We start from the raw sequence: 18,943 nt of genomic DNA, 5'->3' as shown, positions 1-18,943 counted from the left end.
TCATCAGCATTCATTAAAATCATTCTGCCACAAACATTTCTCCTTTTATTTGTAATATATCAAAAGAACGATTTGGGATTTTAGGGTTATACCTAGGTACCGGTCATGCTTGCATTTCTTTTATTATAGTCAGATCTGAAGATCAGAATACAAACATGTTTCAAGATAGTAGGTTTGGCTTCTCTGGTCACTGATGCCAAAAATGAAATGTTAGTGATTTTTGCCATAGTATTGTATTTCTGTTACTGAAATTTTCAGTATTTGAATCCCTCTGAAGCATAGTTCTATGCTTTGGGGAAATTTTGCTTCATTTTCAGGTGTGCACACTGAACTTTAGTTCATGGCTTCTATGAAATAAAAGGATATTATTTTCCAAATAATAAAGGGTTTTTCTTTTTCTCTTCAGATCTACATACATAATACCCTTGTTGTAAGATCATCAAGGCTTCTGCGCCCATCACTTGTTATTGGAGTTGGTAGTTTAGCTCTAGTCTGTGGGTGTTCAAGGGTTGCTCTCTACCAAAATCACTGGGAAGATGTAATTGCTGGCTTTTTGTTAGGCGGAATTCTTTCTGCTTATGTAGTAAGTATAGGTTTTTGCATTCATAATAATCATTTTTGGCACTGTTTTTATTTAAAATTTGCAAATTTAGTTGTTTAACAAATAATTTGATCAGATCAGTATTCAAATCAATGTTTAACAGTTAAGTTGAACATCTTTATATTCTATTAAGAATACCATTTAATAGTTCATTAGCAAGTCTAATTACTTAGACTATCAGTTTAATGCTATTGATAGAAAATTATTTTAAATAATGCATTTTTTATTATCTTTCAGTGTATTAGTGCAGCTAACATGTTTCAAGAATACCATGAAATTATGCATAAGAATTGCTGCAAGAGACCTAGTCATGATCACAACCGCCCCCAACCTCTTTTCTTTCGTTACTTTCGTATTCCCCATGTCTCCTATCAAGGACGATCTGGTAAGTCATATCCAATGAGTGAAAGGAATCACTATGATTATTCAGGCATGGTTCCTGTAAATGAAGCATTTCAAAGAGACTTACATCAACGTGTGGAAGATTACAGCAAGAGGCATGGAAAACAGAAGCAGCAACATGCACATGAGAACCAAAATGCAAATGAAATTCAAAAATCTGAACATGAGTGATTTGCCACTTTGCACTATACCATTTTAAATTCACTTGTGCACAGTACAAGAAGGGTGGTATGTTTGGGGCATATCTTTATACTCATTATCTGTGATGTACCCTTTTTTGTTTCTTCTGCTAATTAATGTGGACTTAAAATGAGTTTTTTAAAGGTGGAATATACTACTGTATGCAATGACAAAGGCCATCTGAAGTGGCATGCCATAACAGTTGCACTCATTCAAGTTTTAAAGAAGAATGTACATTTTTTAGATTAATTTTATTTAGAGGGTTTTTAATGATTTATCACTTGACTGTCATTCAAAACATAATTGCATCCTTAATGAAAAATATGAAACTATACAACTGACTTGATTTTGTTTTGTAGAATGTTATTTAATAGCTGCCAATCTTGACATTCTCCTCCCCATAATTCATTGAACTTATTGTTTAAATGAGTGGAACACTTATTTTTGATTTGTGCTTACATTATGGGACTTTATTGTTAACAACTAACTGAAGCTGCTAATTAGCTAGTGACAGCTGTCATGAATACCTCGCTTACCTTGATGTATGGCAGTTGCTTTTGCCAAAGTTTTTAGCATTTTGTGCAAACTGGATCATTTTTGTAAATGGTCATTAAGATAAATTTTACCTTTTTATACCTGGTGCTGTCCTGTCCCTTCCTTTTAATGTTTTAGTCTTACACGCAAATGTGTGCCTGCAACAAATAATATTCTTAAGCCGAGTTTTCAATTTTTAAAAATTTTTTTTCCCTAGTCTTAATTAAGAATAGTCTTTTACAGACTGTGATTTGAACATGCAATTGTCTGTGCCAAATAGTTTTTGGAAACAATTTTACTGCAGATCTTAGTTTCCTTTGTATGAAATTTTATATAGACTGTTTTTGCTATGATCTGTACAATTAGAATGCCTAATGTATTTTATAACTGAAATTTTAATTCCTACAGTGAAGGATTTTGCCATAAATACTATGGTAACTAGAATCTTAAGAAAAGAACACATGTTCCACGTCAGTAATTAAAATTGTTATCCAAAAATATTATGTTACCGGTGGAAGAAAGCTATTGCTAATGTGGAGTAAGTGTGCAATTGCTTGAATTTCTAGTTGGTATGCTGCTAGCTGCAGTGATAATTTTTCTGCCTGTACTAGTTGTAGGCTTTATCTGATAAACTGTACCCAAAGTGTATGTGAGATAAAAAGCATTGTGATCAGGCATATAGTTAGTAATGACCTCAATCTTGAATACATTCAAAAGAATGAAGTATTGTGGGTCTCCTGAATGTTTAACTTTTTTGTTTGCACTCTGTATGCCAATGTCCATCTCTTAAAACTGTTGTACTCACTGGTTGATAATTCTGTGAAATTGCTTATTCCTATAAATTGTACAAAAACCAAGAAAAAAATCCCATGAAATGCCAGTTTCCTTTGCATATTTAATTTGGATATCTAGAAATGTGTTACTGACACCTGCAATTCTTTTTTGATGGTTGCAAAAGTCTATTAAAATATTTTAATAGCATTAATCTAAATATTTATTTCCTTTTTATGGAAGTATAAAAAGAAAATAAGAATAAAATGCATGCTTGAAATGGGATTTTATATTAATTTCCTTGCTTTTGATTTGACTGTTCTTCAACATTGATTTAGTGGCAACTTTCAATATATATATATATAATGCTAAAGTGATAAAACTGGTAATTTGACAAATCTCTAAAATCTTGAAGATTTTAGTCATTAAAAAAATGTTATTTTTCTTAGTGAATTAACTGATTAACTAGCAAGTTTCTTAGATAGCAGTGAAAAAAAATTACATTGGAAAATAATTATCAAATGCTTAGTTACTGCAATTTACTGCATTGGAAAATAGTTTGTTCTTGTTAACAGCACAGTTTTTTTACATACTGGCTTATGCTAACAATTTTAAGTTTATCCTGAAAAATTTGGTCTAAGGAAGACTCCTTCAGATAAGATTGGCCGAATTAAGATGTAAAAATGCTTCCAGTATATGACTACAACAAAATGTAGACTTTAAGACATTCAACAAGGGCAGTCCATCCTCTGTTGGTGAAATGTTAAAAAAAAAATAACCTATTGATTGGCAATATCATAGGAAATGGGATTTTTTTTGTTTTTAATTCTAGACTGTTTCTTAAATATTTTGACTCATCCAACAGTGTCAAATCTGAACATGTTTGAATATATGCCTGTTAAGTGTAAATAACCTGCCTTTTTGATACCATTTTAGCATTGTGTTAAATAGCTTCACAATATGAATGAGGGATCAAAATACATGCTACAATAAAACTACAGAATTATGTTAATGAATGCCTGACTGCATCAGTTTCATTTTTCATTCTTTAAATGTCTGTCTTTTCAGAATTTTCATTGAGTTGTAATTTGGTTTCTAAACCAAACATGCTATATATATCAGTACAAATGGCCTGGCATAAATATAAATAAGTTGTAAAAGAACATTATCCTTTATTCCTTCTGTACAGAATTTTTAAGTACTGGAATAAAATTACATCATTCATATTTTGATTCACTACCATACTTTTTTTTATATTTTCATATGAATATAAAAGTAAAAACCAGCTTCTTAATTCTCTAAGTTTAGAAAAGTGAAATGTAGATTTATCTGCCTTTTTCTACTAATTCTTGAAATTAATGCAGTCATTTGAAATTTTGTCAAACAAAGTAATCTGCCAAACATTCATGTTAACCACCAATTAACTTAATTTTTAACAAATAACTTATTGATGCATTTTCATGCAGAATTTTGTATTGACAATGGCTTTTTATAAATTTCTAAATGTAAATTTTTTGTATTACTGCAAAATTTCTAGTCTGTAATTTCAATACAACATCATGAAATAAAATATTTTATGGGAGCAGAATCATGAGGAGTATTCTTATTGTAAGTATAGATAGTTACTGGTAAATTTTTCTAAATTAGTGTTGCTAAGAAATTTTTATGCTGAACATGGAAATTCTAAAACACCCATAATTTTGAACAAAGTGAATTTTGCTATTTTAAATAATCACTCGCTACACTATTTTATATCCATCACATAACATTACTTATTTACATGTTTTAATATTTTCAAGCAAATAATTAACAGGTCTGGAAATTGAATCACTCTCTGTCATAATAAACCAACTTGTCTCAAAACATAACTGATAAGAACTCTTATTCAGAATTGGGCAGATGAGGGCAATAATATTTATGCAGTCAGATGGATTTGTTACAGAGTGCTCTTGTTTTAGTAATTTGGTTACCATTTACAGTAGAGTAACAAGCAGTGGATGAGGATAATGCACACACTAATTTTTTTTGTCAAAAGTATTTGACAGAGTGCTATACAACAAATTAAATTTTAAGTTGTAACATGTAGGTTCCAATATCAGGTTAGTGGATTGGTAACTGGCTTTCTGATATCAGATGATCCCCCATATAAAATTCTTTAATATCAGAAAGCCAGTTAACAATCCAATCCATTAACCAAGGAGTAATGCTGCAAGTGGAGTTCCACATGGTCTGGTAGTGAAACCAGTACTGTTCAGTCGTCAATGATATTTTCACAAGACTAGAGGGAAACATTCAGTTGTTAACATTCTGAAGCCTGGAAGAGTTATTAATAATAGTGCTGATAGTTTGGCTTTTCAAAAGGATTTGAATAAGCTGGAAAGGTGGGAAAATGAATGAGGATGTCAGTTTAATATAACTAAACATGAGATTTTGGGATCTGGGATCCATAGGTGGATGCTTCATATGCCTGCCAGAAGAAATGGAGGAAACAAGAGATCTTGGGATGATAGAAATTTGAAGTATACTACAGCAATCTCAGAACTGTTGCAATATTGAGGAGGACATTGGCCACAAGAAATAAAGGGTGGTGTTCCCATTGTATAGAGCTTTGATCAGACCACATCTGGATTTCTCTGCTCTGATCTGTCACTGGGATTTGAAGGGGGATGAAGTAACCTTGGAGAGGGTGCAGAGACGTATAACAGGACTGCCCAGTATTGATTAATATCTGGGCAATGCACTTACTGATCTCCCTCTTGCTATACAATTCACTGTCTTCTTTGCTGCACAATTCTTAATATTAACCTTGGATCCCTCACTACCTAATTCATGTTATCTCTTGGATCATTCATACCAGCCATCACTTCATCTCATCCATGTTCTCACTTTGCTTTATTACTATAGTCACCCTAATGTTTCTCTTGGCAAGCACTGTAACATTCTGGTCTGCATCAAACAAATCATTTAATCTTCATGCATAACTCCTCCTCAGATACATTCATTCTTTGCTCACTAGCATCCTCATTTCCTATCATCTATTCCTTGGGACTGTAATTTGGATTTTCTCATTCCCTCTATTTCTTTTTCCCATAACTTTCTCACATTGGTTAGTCCTTCAGCGCCTCCCTTCATACAAATCAATTCATTTTCATACCTTCCTTTCTAATTACCCTGTCTTTGCACTCAGGATTTGTTAACATCATCTTTTAGATCACCAATAACCATGCTTGCTTTTCTCCTCCCTCAATCACATATGTCAGTACTTGTTCCTGTCACATTGCTGCCACTGAAACCAGACCAGGTCTTTTTTGTTAGCTGATTCAAATTTGAAAATCTTGGATTTATTGCATTTAAAACACTTGAATGGACTAAATGCTACATTGAACTGTCCTTTTTCTTCAAACCTTGGTGAAAATTTAATTTTCTATTCAAGAGATGGTTTAGCTTCCTTTTTTAAAGGACATCATAAATTATATATATATATATAAATAAAAATTTATGATGTCCTTTAAAAAAGGAAGCTAAACCATCTCTTGAATATACTTATGTACCGTAATAACTAAATCTCAAGAGGTAACCGTTTGACTAAGCCTGCTTTTAAATCTTAAGAAATGGCAGCTTAGTGTGTGTATTGAAAATATCTGCTGCAGCATGTTACCTTGAGTAAATGATTTGCACAATGAGTAACTTTAATAATGAACTCAGAAGTATTAACATATCTAAGTTAAAATTTATTAGAGGCATCCAACAATGAAGATGAAAATCAGTAGATAAAAAATTTATTTGTATGTGCCTCCTTAAAAGTATTATCTAATTAGCTGTTCATGAATGTGTTTTTGGTCGATGCTCACTAGAGCAAACATGCAGGGAACAAAAAGGGAAAGTTTAGTGGTGATTCTTTACAACAGAAATGTGTTAAAGGGATTTTGGCTACAACTTTCTTGGGTGGCTCTAGGTGGTGCTGTTTAAAAACTTGGGTGGCGCTATTAAAAAAAAAAAAAAAAAAAAACCTGCAAAATTTTGCTTCATTTGGAAAGATGGTTTTAAATGTCAAAGATGAGATAGAGTTCAAAATTCAGTTCAGAAGCCTTTATAAAGGCTTCTGAACTGAATATGAATTAAATGATCTTATGAGAGCAGAAGGGTTCCTCCTTCTCCCATAAGACAGGCAAGGGGATCCAAATGCATACATGCACAAAATTATCAGATATAGTTATTTCAAAGTCTGGGATACTTTGTAATTCCAACTAAATTAAATCATTTTTGATCTTTTCCTGGAAACTGGCAGTTTGTTATAACGTTCAGTATAACAATGTTAGCTAGCTGTCAAATCCTACGTTAATTCTACTAATGAAAGGTAAACCAATAGTACTTTAATGTTAGTACTGTGGGCTGGCTAAGTACTAGATAATTCAGAAATCCTGCTGTACAGAAAGTAATTTTTTCAAACCATCTCAATAAATAAGAGTTCATTCACATGCAGGCTGAGAACTGTCTACCACCAAAAACTTTCACAAACATGCATGGCAGAATGTGCACATCCTGTTGATTGGAAAGCAGACACATTCTCCATGGGGCCAACATGCTAGCATTTTTTTTTCCAAATCAAATATGAATCCAATCCAGAAAAAACTTGCTCTGTTCGCACTATGGGTGGGTTAAGAATTAGATAATTATTTTGTGACTTCTCGAGGGAGGGCACTTGCTCTACAACTGTCTTCACCACTCAGTCCAACTACAACGAACCACAATTACAATCATCTAAACCAATGCAATCTACTGTCTACCACCACTAGCATTTTTCAGACAATCAAAAATATCCATGCTCAAGGTGGGATTCAAACCTGCAGCCTTTTGGCTGGAGAGCAGATGCATTAACCATTTGGCAAACCAGGCTGGCGATTTAAAAAAAAAAATTTTAAAGAGGTCAAACATTAAACTTTTTCAAGCCACTTCATGCTTCCAATAGGCATAGCATAGCAGTCTAACATCAGATTAGTCTGTTTATCCTCAATCTCTCGCCCAAAAACGTTCACAAAACATCCATGATCATGGAAAAACTCAAATTCACAGCCAGTTGGCATGAGAGTGGAAGAGGTAACTATTCTATCAACAGAGGTCTATTAAAAAAGAGTTAAATTTTAGTGTAGTTTAAAAACCACCTGGAACAGTTGTAGATAACATGGACATAGTTCTTGTATTCTTCCAGAACGAAATTCAAAACAGTTCTTTTAGCAAACTAGAAGAACAGCTAATATCTGTGAAGAATGTGTTTCAGTCATGTGGAGAAACTGCTGCTGGAAGGTAGAGAAATGAGTACACAATGAATCTGATCAAGAAAAAAAGCAATGTGAAAGAGCAGTAAGGAAAGAGATTGAAGTGGTGGTTATGAACGAAGTGAGTAGCATGAGTATAGAGAATGAGAGAACAAGTGCAAGGAAAATGGGGAGATGCAGGGTGGATGGGAGCATAGCATGAGAAAGGATGATGCTCCAAATGATGCAAATGTGTATGTAAAAAAAAAGTAAGGGAATGACCTGGGATCAAGAGTTGGATTTGAAGGTTCTAAGATGAATAAGGAGAAAAAAAAAGAAATGGCTTATGGAGAAGTCTCATCTAATAAGTTGTATCAGTGAAACTTGTTATAGATCCAGGAATGAGCAGTTATGTTTGTATACAAGTGCTAGAAGTGTAAGAAACAAGACGAATGAAATGGTTGCATTAAGTCTGTTCACTCAAATTGTTGGAATAAGTAACATGGTTTGAGGATGACATCTGATAGAGATAGGATATGATGTCTTTTGTGAAGATAGAAAGGGCAAAAAGAGAGAGGGAGCACTATTGATAATAGAGAAAGAGTTATGTTCATACAAGGTAGAGATGCAAGAGGGAAATAGTGACAGTGGTTTTGAGGTAGTATAGTGTGAGATAGAGGTGAATACAATGAAATACTTGGATGTTATTATAGTCTATACATTTTCATAATATAATATAACTAATTAAATTAGTCAAGCAAATAAAAGGATGATCATTATTGGTGATCTTAATTATGGCAAAATATAGACAAGGATGATGAGACAGTAACTGGAAGTGAAAAGGGGTATTTTGAGGGATATATCTCGGGCAATATGTAAAAGAGGGCACACAGGGGTTGCAGATCTTGGATTTGATCATATCAGAGGATGTTATTATAAATGATATGTCAAATCTCTCTACAATTAGTGAGCGACCATGAAGTGATTACCTAAATGGTTGCTAGCCATCATGTGGAACTAAGAGGCTGGTGATTTTGAGAAGCTCAGGAGTAGCATGGAATGAGGAGTTGGCTGAAAAGGAGATCAATGCAGCTTGAGTTATATTCAAGAACTGCCTAGTAGAAGCAATGTCCAAAATGTATTCCAAGGGTGAGAAGGTTAAGTAGGCAAGAAACAAATGAAGAGATTAAACATGCGATACAGAGGAAAAAAGGGGCATGGGGAAAAAAGCATAAGAGGAGTGGTAATAATCAATTCCACGAGGATTACAAAGAACAGGCAAAGGGGGGGATGACTTGGTAAGGGTAGCAAAAGTAAAATGAGCAGCAGTTAACGAAGCCAAAAATAACCCTAGGGATTTCTTTCTATATGTAGCCACCAGGAAAAAAAAAAAAAAACTATTATGGAAGGGTGACATTAATTGTAGAAAATGATAAGAACAACTGCTGCAGGGGATATAGTAGAGATATTTAACGAGTAGTTTCATAAAAATCTTTGTCTTGTGAATGTGACATCAGTTTGAGAGCAACTGATGAGGAGAGACTAAGTGAGCAGGCGATATATATATGGAGAATTGAGCTTGATGTTAATAAAGCTGTTTGACTTGATAACACATTACCTTGTATTTTGAAGGAATGTGCTAGGTTGCATTGGCTCAAGTTCCAAATGAGTGGAAGTAAGATGAGATTGTGCCACTTCATAAAGGAGGTGATAGAACTCGAGCATCAAATTGTAGGTCTATCTGTATCAGTTGTGGTTAAAGTGTCAGAGAGAGACTGATGAGAACCTGTATCTAGAATTGGGTTGACAACAGTGGTATTATCTTTGATGGATAGTAGCATGGATTGGCTAAAGGGAGGTCATGTCTTTGTAATGTAATCTACTTATTACCATAACGTTACTGCTTCCTTGGAGAGAGGAGAGTGATATACAGTAATATACTTATATTTTGCAAAGGCTTTTGATAGATTACCGCATGGTAAGTTGATAGTCAAACTAGAGCAGATGCGGTTGGATATTAGACTAGTGGATTCGATCAGAGATTCAGTGGCATTTCTAATAAGTATCAGCAAGTTGAGTATGGGGAGCAATATCCTTGAAGAAAACCACTAGTGGTACATTTCAGGGGTCTGTTTTAGGGTTGCTGTTTAACCTGTATGTTAATGATATTGGAGAAGTTTTGGATGGGGTATTGGAATGAACTATGTGGAGTAAAGCAGATGGTGTGGCCTTACAAGAAGACTTGAATAAACTCAGTCAGTGAATGGGGATGCCAGTTCAATGTTGCACAATGTAAGATTTTAAAATTTGGAAAACAAAGATGGAATGTATAATTTATACTTGGTGAGCATATATTGTGAGGTGGAGGAAATAGATCTTGGGGTGATGGTGGATCTTCTCTGGTGCATCAATCTAAAGATTGGTAATTATAGTGTGGCTTAGTAATTATAGAAAGTGTGGCTATGGCAATTAAGAGAAGAGAGGTGAAAGGGTGGACGAGATGATTGTGATGGTAGGAACAAATGACTTGAGTGGTAATGTAAGTTGGTTGCGAGAGATATGAGATTTTTGCTTGAGGCTGTACGAAAGAAGACAGAGAGAGAGAGAGAGAGGAAAGATAGTTTGCATGTTGCCTAGGTATGATAATGAAGAGCTGAGCAGGAGAGCAGTAATATTGAATGACATAATAGCTAGAATGTGTGACAAGAGAGGACTGGTATATGTGGATGCTTGGAGTGCGTTTGAGGACAGAGAGGAATTGTTTGCGAGAGACCGCTTACATTTGAATGAGGAAAGACGTAGGCATCTGGAGAGATTGCTGTTCTGAATGAGTCAGTGTGTCCCAGGGAGGATGGTAGCAGGGGTGGCCTCTTGTGGGAATCCCTACTCAGGAGAAGGGAAAGAAACGACATCAGGCAACACTGAGCCCAGTGGAGTTTAGAGGGGATAATGCTGGGTATAGAAATAATGGCATTTATATGCTTTACACTAATGCCAGGAGTATCTGGAATAACGGAGAGGAATTGGTGGTGCAGATAGCAACGGCCTGGCCAAAAATTATTGGGATCACTGAGATGTGGTTGACAGAAGAAGATATTATAACAGGAATAGAAGTCGCTGGGTACAGCATCTTTCAGCAGGATAGGAAGGGAAAGTGTAGTGGTGGAGTACTGCTGATAAGTGATGACCTATGTCCTCTAAGAGTGGAGGCTTTGAAAAGCAGTGACACTAATGCTTTTGAAAGCATATGGTGTGAGGTAGAGGTGGGCAAGACAGGATATTTAGTGGGGTGTTGCTACAGACTCAGGAGCACAGAGTGGGGACCAGGAGATGTTTGGCAAGTGCAAGAAGAAGAATGATTGTTATGGAAGATTTTAACTACAGTAGTATAAATTGGGAAGAGGAAGATGCATATAGCAATAAAGGAATAGAATTTCTAGAATTCTTGAGGGACAAATGTCTTAGGCAACATGTAATAGAGGGAACAAGAGGTTCAAGAGTTTTGGATTTGGTTATAGCATCAGAAGAGTTGATAATAACTGAAATGACATCTCTCCCACCAGTTGGAGAGAGTGACCATATGGTTTTGACTTGGAAAATGAATAGACGTGCAGGAGTATCAAAGAGAAGGGAACGTATGTGGAATTATAAGGCAGGTGATTATAATAGTCTAAGATGTCAACTTGGGAAAGTTTCATGGAGGGAGGAATTGGAAGGTCAGGATATCATTAGTGCGTGGGAAATTGTGAAAGAATATTTGTTAGCAGCAATAGTAAGTTGTATACCATGAGTGAAGAAGAGGACACAATTCAGAGTAAAGTGGATGACAAACAATATTAAACAGGAATTGCATGTGCAAAAGAGGCTATGGAAGAGATATTAAGGAGACAGGTGAAGAGAAGATGCATGAAGAATATAAGACAAAGGCCAGAAGAGTAACTAGTATGGTAAGGAAGGCAAAAACTAGAATATGAGAGGAGATTGGCCCTAAGATCCAAAGAAAATCCTAGGGAATTTTTTAGCTATATGGCCAGTAGGAGGAGAAATGACTGTGGAAGAATGATATTGTGGGATAAAAATGGGAATAGAGTGACTGATGCAAAGGACATAGTGGAATTGTTCAATGAACACTTTATTGGAGTATTTAATCCTGGAGGATTCAGTTTTAATACTAGAGGGAAAGAGCAGGTTCCAGGTTTAGAGGTAGAGGAGGAGAGTGTGTGTTTCAAATACTGAGTACTCTAGATGTCAGTAAAGCTGTGGGACTGGATGGTATTTCACCACGAATTTTGAGAGAACGTGCTAGGGAACTGACAGTGCCTTTGACCTGGCTTTTCAATGAAAGTCTGGCTGCGGGAAAGGTTCTCATGGAATGGAAGGAAGGTAGGTAAGATAGTGCCATTGCATAAGGGCGGTAGCAGACTGGAAGTGTCTAATTATAGGCCAGTTTGTGTTTCATCAGTAGTTAAGATCTTGGAGAAAGTAGTGCAGGACCGTATACAACATTGGGCAGATGAGGGTAATGTTATCTGTGAGAGTCAACATGGATTTGTGAAGGGGCGCTCTTGTTTTAGCAATATGCTAGCCATTTATAATCAAGTTTCAAGAGCATTAGATGAGGGAAAGGCATATACTGCCATTTTCTTAGACTTAGTAAAGGCATTTGACAGGGTGCCACATGATAAGCTGATATTTAAGTTGCAGCATATGGGTCTGGATGTCAGTGGTCAACTGGATTCAGGATTGGCTGTCCAATAGGTATCAGAGCGTTGTGTATGGTGGGGAAGTTTCAAGGAGGCAGAAGGTTACAAGTGGGGTCTCACAGGGCTCAGTACTGGAACCTATATTGTTTAACCTTTATATCAATGACATTGTCAGTGGATTGCAAGGGAATATTCAGCTGTTTGTGGATGATGTGAAGCTGGGTAGTAATAGTGTAGATGTGGTAGCCCTGCAAGAGGATTTGAATAAGCTAGACAGACAGATGGGCAAATGAATGGGGATTTCGGTTTAATGCAGCAAAATGTAAGCTCTTGGAGTTTGGGAAACATCAATGGGACACTGCATACTCTATGGGAGGAGTTATACTGGAGAAAGTAGGGGAGACAAGAGATCTGGGGTTGATGATTGATAGAAACCTGAAATTTAGGGGACATACTGCAAAGGTGGTGAAGGTAACACAGAGGATTGCTGCAATAATGAGAAGGACACTGACCCGCAGAGATAAAAAGGTTATCATTCTGTTGTATAAGGCTCTGATCAGACCACACTTAGACTATTGTTCTCAGATTTGGTCTCCAGGATTTGAAGGGGATAAATTAACTGTGGAAAGGGTACAAAGGCAGATAACAAAGATGGTTTCAGGACTGTACAATGTTATGAGGATTGGCTGTTATGAGGATTCTTATGAGAATGTGGACTGCAGGTTTGGTGGATAGAAGGAGAGATGATTGAGACTTTTAAACTGTTGAAAGTTGGTTACGGGGTTGACACTTGGTTGAACAGCGGGAAGGAGTGATGACAAGAGGCCATTTCTGGAAGTTACGAAAGGAAACTGTGAGCAAGAAGGTGAGGAGTGGTTTCTTTGCATGGAGCATGATTTAACCATGGAATGCATTGCCTGATGGAGTGGTGAGAGCGAGAACAGTCAATGATTTTAAGGAGTGGTATGATAGACTTTGTTTCTTAGGGGGAGGGACCTCCCCTTCATGAGTCTTGATAGATTTTATATTTCTTAGGGAGGACGTCCTGTGATGAGTCTTTTGACTCCATGGAGGCCTGGATAATAATAATAATAATAGAAGCACATCACACCATCCCGTCTTGTGACCTCCTTTTTATCTCTTCATAACTCTTAGCACCAGCATCATGTTATATATATATGAAATTCTTCGTCTGCCTTGTGGTTTCTTTCCTTCGACAGTCCCCTCCGTTATTTCTGTAATCAGTCCCCCATGCCTCAAATGGTGCCCAATTAAGCTTTTTCTTGTCTTATTGATGTTTCATTAATGACTGCTCCATGAACTATATTGATAGTTCATGAAGAGCGGTATATTCATGAACTATATAGAACTCAACTGCACCTCTTCGTCCTATCTATTGTCTCTGCAAACTCTCGGAGAGGTAAGCGCTTACGTCTTGGTGGTAGTGTAGTGGTGCGCCATCTTGGAAGAGAAATTGATCATTCCCAGAAAGTGCATGAATGGCAGGTAAAATGGATGTGCGTAGCATGTCTAGGCACTTGACCAGTAACAGTACCTCCAAAGAAGAATGGTCGTATGAAACCCCTAGATGAAAATCCACAAAGACATTGAGCCCCGGTAAACTGACTGCCTTGTCCACATGAACGCTGGATTTTCTGAAGCCCAGTAAACACAATTACGCCAATTTACTGTTCCATTAAGCTTAAATTGTGTTTCATCAGACAAACCATCTTCCTTGCAAACTCCTCATCCACCATGTGTTGCATTCTTCGATGAGGATCATCTTCGTTCATTGCATGTAATAATCTTGGGATGTAAACTTTCCATTTAGCTGCTTTAAGAATGAGCCATATGCTTGCACTGCTAACTCCTGTCTCACATGCACATTGTGTGGTAGACTTGTGGCAAGCATGTAAACTGTTTCCATAGTTGAGGAAGCAGGACTTGTTGCTGGGTGAGGCCTCCAGGATCTTCTCTTGTGTACATCACACACGGTACCATGGGTCTCAAGCTTATCATGAATACGTGCAATTGTCAGACATGTTGGAGGTTGTGATGCAAACTCACACCTCCACTGTCGTTGAACTTCACTCACATTCTAAAATTTGAAATACCAGTTTAAAATGGTCTTGCGTTCCTCGAGCAACAATCGCACCTTGGCCATTTTGTTTGACTGTCCTACCAGTCACGTGTTGATGATAGTATTCATGTGAGTAACGACATCTTTTGAGAGAACATCATGCTACACATTGCTAATTCGATCCAACTTTGAAAAAAAGGTCCCTAGATCACACTGTTAAAATGTGTATACATTTTTTTGATGGACTCTGTGTGTGTATGTATATATATAACTGTAGAGCCTCCATAGCTCATTTGGTACAGATGAAGCCCTTTTCATTGTTAAGCTATATTTGGTCACTCAATTAGCTAATTTAAACTGAAATATATATTGATTTTTAATTGACCAGTGATTATAAACATACAACACCAACAAGTTTTGACAATGGGGCTGTTTGGCTTCTTCAGGGCTTATAACGGTAAGGGAAAACTCAAAGTGGCTAGTACAGAGAAAATTGAGTAACACTATCGCATAAATTAAAAATTAAAACAGACACGTAACATTACACACATGGGGCGTGCTGTATTAGTCACTGTTGTGTGAGTACGCTCTGTAGTTTTGAGCGAAATGAAATTCTGGTAAACTGAGCAATCTTATTAAGGTTTTCCATATGTCAACTATTATCATTCCTTGGTTTCTGTTAAGATTTTATCCAGAATGAAAGACTACTATAGCTTCCTTGAAGTTTCTGCAATGGAAGTCTTCTTTTAGATAAGGCATGAAGCTCTTATCCTAATCGATGGTGTGGTTTGTAATCGCGAAATGATGGGCTAGACCTGAATTGTGTGTTCTGTTGTTATTCACATCTCCTGTATGTTATTTTTTTCAGATTTCGAGGCTTCTCGATGTCTGCCCTATATAGTTTAGACCACAAGTGCATGGGATGTTGTACACCCAGTGTGTTTAAAGAAAGCATTAATGTCTTTTGGCAATCTTAAAACGTGATGGACAGTCTTGACAGGCTTGAATACAACTCTGATGTTGAAAGTAATGCTGAGTCTGGATGTCATATACAAATAAGTGACACTATCAGCAGTATATACAAATGATCCCTAATATGAAAGTGGTCATTTTGGATGAGCATGACAAAAGATACATTTAATCAATGAATTCAAGTGGCAAACCATAGACAAGAGGCCAGTCAAAGTTAGGTGAAGGTAGCCAGAAGGTAGCTTGTGTGCAAGTCATTCCTTATAAATTCCAGTAACAAACAGCATCCCAAAGATCATTTCATTTTCAAATCATAGCTGATTTAACCTTGTGTCAGTTATAGGAACATTGATATCTGTTTCTGCTGCGCACAGAATGCTTCATGAAGGTGGTCTATATGCTAGACAACTGGTAATTGCATGCCCTATCCCCATGCCACAGGAGAAAATGTTTGAAGTGGGACAGGCTCCACATCAACTGTACAGAAGAACAATTGGAATCTGTACTGTTTACAGATAAGTCCCAATTTCCTTTATAAAGCAATACCAGGCATGTGTTGACCTGGAGAGAACTAGAGACAATTAGAGGGATAATAATATCTGGGAAAAGGACACTTTTGGTGGAGATAGTGTGATGGTTTGAGGAGGCATCTCACTGGGACTCGTATGTGCTTCCTAGCAGAACAATGAATGTACCAAATTCTAGAGATGAGGTCCTAGACCCATACATTCATCCATATGTGAATGTAATAATGGGGAGATATTTATCCTACAAGAAATAACTGTCATCCCCATCGAGGATGACAAATACTGAGTTATCATTTTTTATATATTGTTCTTAAATTATGGAAATCGGTGTACATACAAATATAAATAGACAGATTACATTGTGTGTGTGTAACAATTCCATCCACAAAAGGTAAATCTATACCAAGGGGGTGGGGTCTGGAAAGTTCTCATAAACACCTAGAACAAAAATATTTTTTTATATAAAAAAGTTTTCATTTAAAAATTTTTTTTCATATAAAAATGTTTTTTCAGAAAATATCTTTTCTTTTAGGATATTCTTTTTTTATGTCTATCAAAATGTAAATCAAAATTAATTTTTGTTCTAGGCATTTATCAGAACTTTCCTGACCCCCCCTCCCTCATAAGTGCAAATAGTACCTCAAGAAGATTAAAGGTTAGGTAATCAAAATCTTACTCTAGAGACCATATGTTTAGCAAACCACTTTATATTTTCCATAACCAAGGTAGTGATTACAAAGCAATATAAGTTAAGTATCACTTAAAAACCAAAGAGGTTGAAAGTATTGAAACCTATTTAGCCAGTGAATATTATAAAAAAATAAATAAAACAAATGAAAATAATGCCATTTCATTCTTTTGGGCAACCTTTGAGGCCTAACATTTTGGAAATTGATAGGCAATCAGACTCCTTCTTTCACCATTGTGAAAATGAATGTATTTGCATTATATCCTACAATGCTATATAAGAGACAATATTCTTAATCCTAACTAGTATATTATTATTATTACGGGCAACTCCAAAGGAGTTCCTAGACTCATCGAGGGAGGCCCTAAACATCATGTCAAGAACAACTATTAACATCCACACAGTATCTATCATACTTTGCCTTGAACTCATTCACAGTCATGGCACCCACAACAGACTCTGACAGCTTATTCCACTCATTCACCACTCTCCAAGTAAAAAACCTAGTTCTAACACCCTTGCCCAGTTTCCATGGATGGCCCCTGGTCCTCCCATCACCAGTCCTGTTCTGAAAAATATCCTCTGAATTAATCTTATAGAAACCCTTCAGTAATTTAAATGTCTCAGTCATATCACCCCTTTTCCACCTATTCACCAATTTCTGCAACCCACAAATCTTCAACATGTTCTCATAAGGTTCATTCCATAGACCTGCTATAATCTTGGTCACTCGGCTCTGGATCCTCTCCACCTTCTCCCCATCAAGAAGAAACCCTGGCACCCAGATCTGGGCACAGTAGTCAAGATGGGATCTTATCAAGGCTCGATACAGATGAACAATAACTTCTCTGCTCGTCCAAGTATTCTTCAGTAACCAAGTGATTTGATGAGCTGATTTAGCCACTTTTGCAATGTGCCCCCTAAACTTCAACTCCCTATCCACCAACACTCCTAAATCCCTGGTCTCGTCAATCTCCTGGAGTACAGTTTCACCAATGTGGTATACTGCTGCTAATCTTTTCACCCCAAAATGCATAACCTTACACTTTGCCACATTAAATTGACATCCATTCTCCTTAGCCCAGTCCTCCAATCTATTCAAATCATCCTGCAAAATTTTGACATCATGTGCATTCGCTATTGCTCTACCCAACTTTGCATCATCAGCAAACAAATGAACAGTTCCTCTCAGATCCTTTCCTATATCGTTAATGAACAAATTAAATAGTAGTGGTCCAAGAACAGAACCTTGTGGCAGACCACTAGTCATAGGTCGTCTTTTGGACTCTACCCCTGAATAACCTCTACTCCACCCTCCTATCCATCTCACCAACCCTATATCCATCCCCATATGCTGCAGTTTACTGATTAGAATTCCATGTGGTATCTTGTCAAAGGCCTTAGCAAGGTCCAGCAATATCACTATATACCCATATATATTTGTATATATCTGTATATACAAATGTATATACCTGTATATATTTGTATGGACTTGGTATGTTCCAAAGTAGACTTTGGAAAGCTGACAAATTAAAAACCTTGTGATTTATTTTGTAGTTTATATTGGATCATACTATTATTATTATTTCGTGAGACCTCCAAGGAGTCCAAAGACTCATCAAGGGAGGGCACCTACTCTACAACTCTTCATCTCCATCATCTACACCAATGTCATCTACTGCTCACCACCACCAGTATTTTTTTGTCTTTAAATTGCATGTGTCCTGAAGGTCGATTTGCTTGTATGCAGGATGAAAAACCTGATTTTCTGGGCAAAAAAACCCTGCTACCTCTGTATGATATTGGCTAACCCACCTTCAATTGAAAAAAAAAACAAAGATTCCTTCCATCATGACGAGAATTGAACTTAAACCTTTTTCAACCAAAGGGCACAATGTACTGTCTTTCTTCCAGTTGTGCTATAGAGATGCTTATATATTGCATATATTATATGAAATAAATATATATTGTTCAATAAATAGACTAAAAAAAATTTTAAACTTTTCTTAAGTGCATTATGCAAATGAACAGGTACCTATTATGTTTGCTTTGTCTTGACTGCATATGTATATGGCAACTTTGCTCTGCCTGAATGAATTTTATTGGAATTTAGAATTTTTAGATAAATATTTCAAGGCAGTTCAGTTTTGATTTAAACTGTACCATTTGAGAAGGTGCAAATATGATTCAAAATAGGAAATAATAATGTAATTGAAGGAAATTTGGAATTTAA

The 18,943-nt window shown here is 36.3% G+C and overlaps 1 protein-coding gene across 1 annotated transcript; it reads left to right on the top strand.

Annotated features, from left to right (window-relative positions):
* Positions 1-406: 406 nt before the first annotated feature.
* On the top strand, positions 407-1,352 carry LOC150092045 (phospholipid phosphatase-related protein type 4-like; the record flags this gene model as incomplete). The annotated part of the gene is made up of 2 exons (XM_090415350.1): positions 407-583; positions 839-1,352. Coding segments are annotated over 2 exons (513 nt in total), but the record flags the coding sequence as incomplete, so codon positions are not given.
* Positions 1,353-18,943: the final 17,591 nt, after the last annotated feature.

Source organism: Typopeltis vanoorti, unplaced genomic scaffold, assembly GCF_054136105.1.
Source record: "Typopeltis vanoorti isolate ZY-2024b unplaced genomic scaffold, IOZ_Tvanoo_1.0 HiC_scaffold_996, whole genome shotgun sequence".
Lineage (NCBI taxonomy): Eukaryota > Metazoa > Arthropoda > Arachnida > Uropygi > Thelyphonidae > Typopeltis > Typopeltis vanoorti.
The sequence above is the reverse complement of the archived record's forward strand: the minus strand, read 5'-3'. Positions and strand labels throughout refer to the sequence as shown.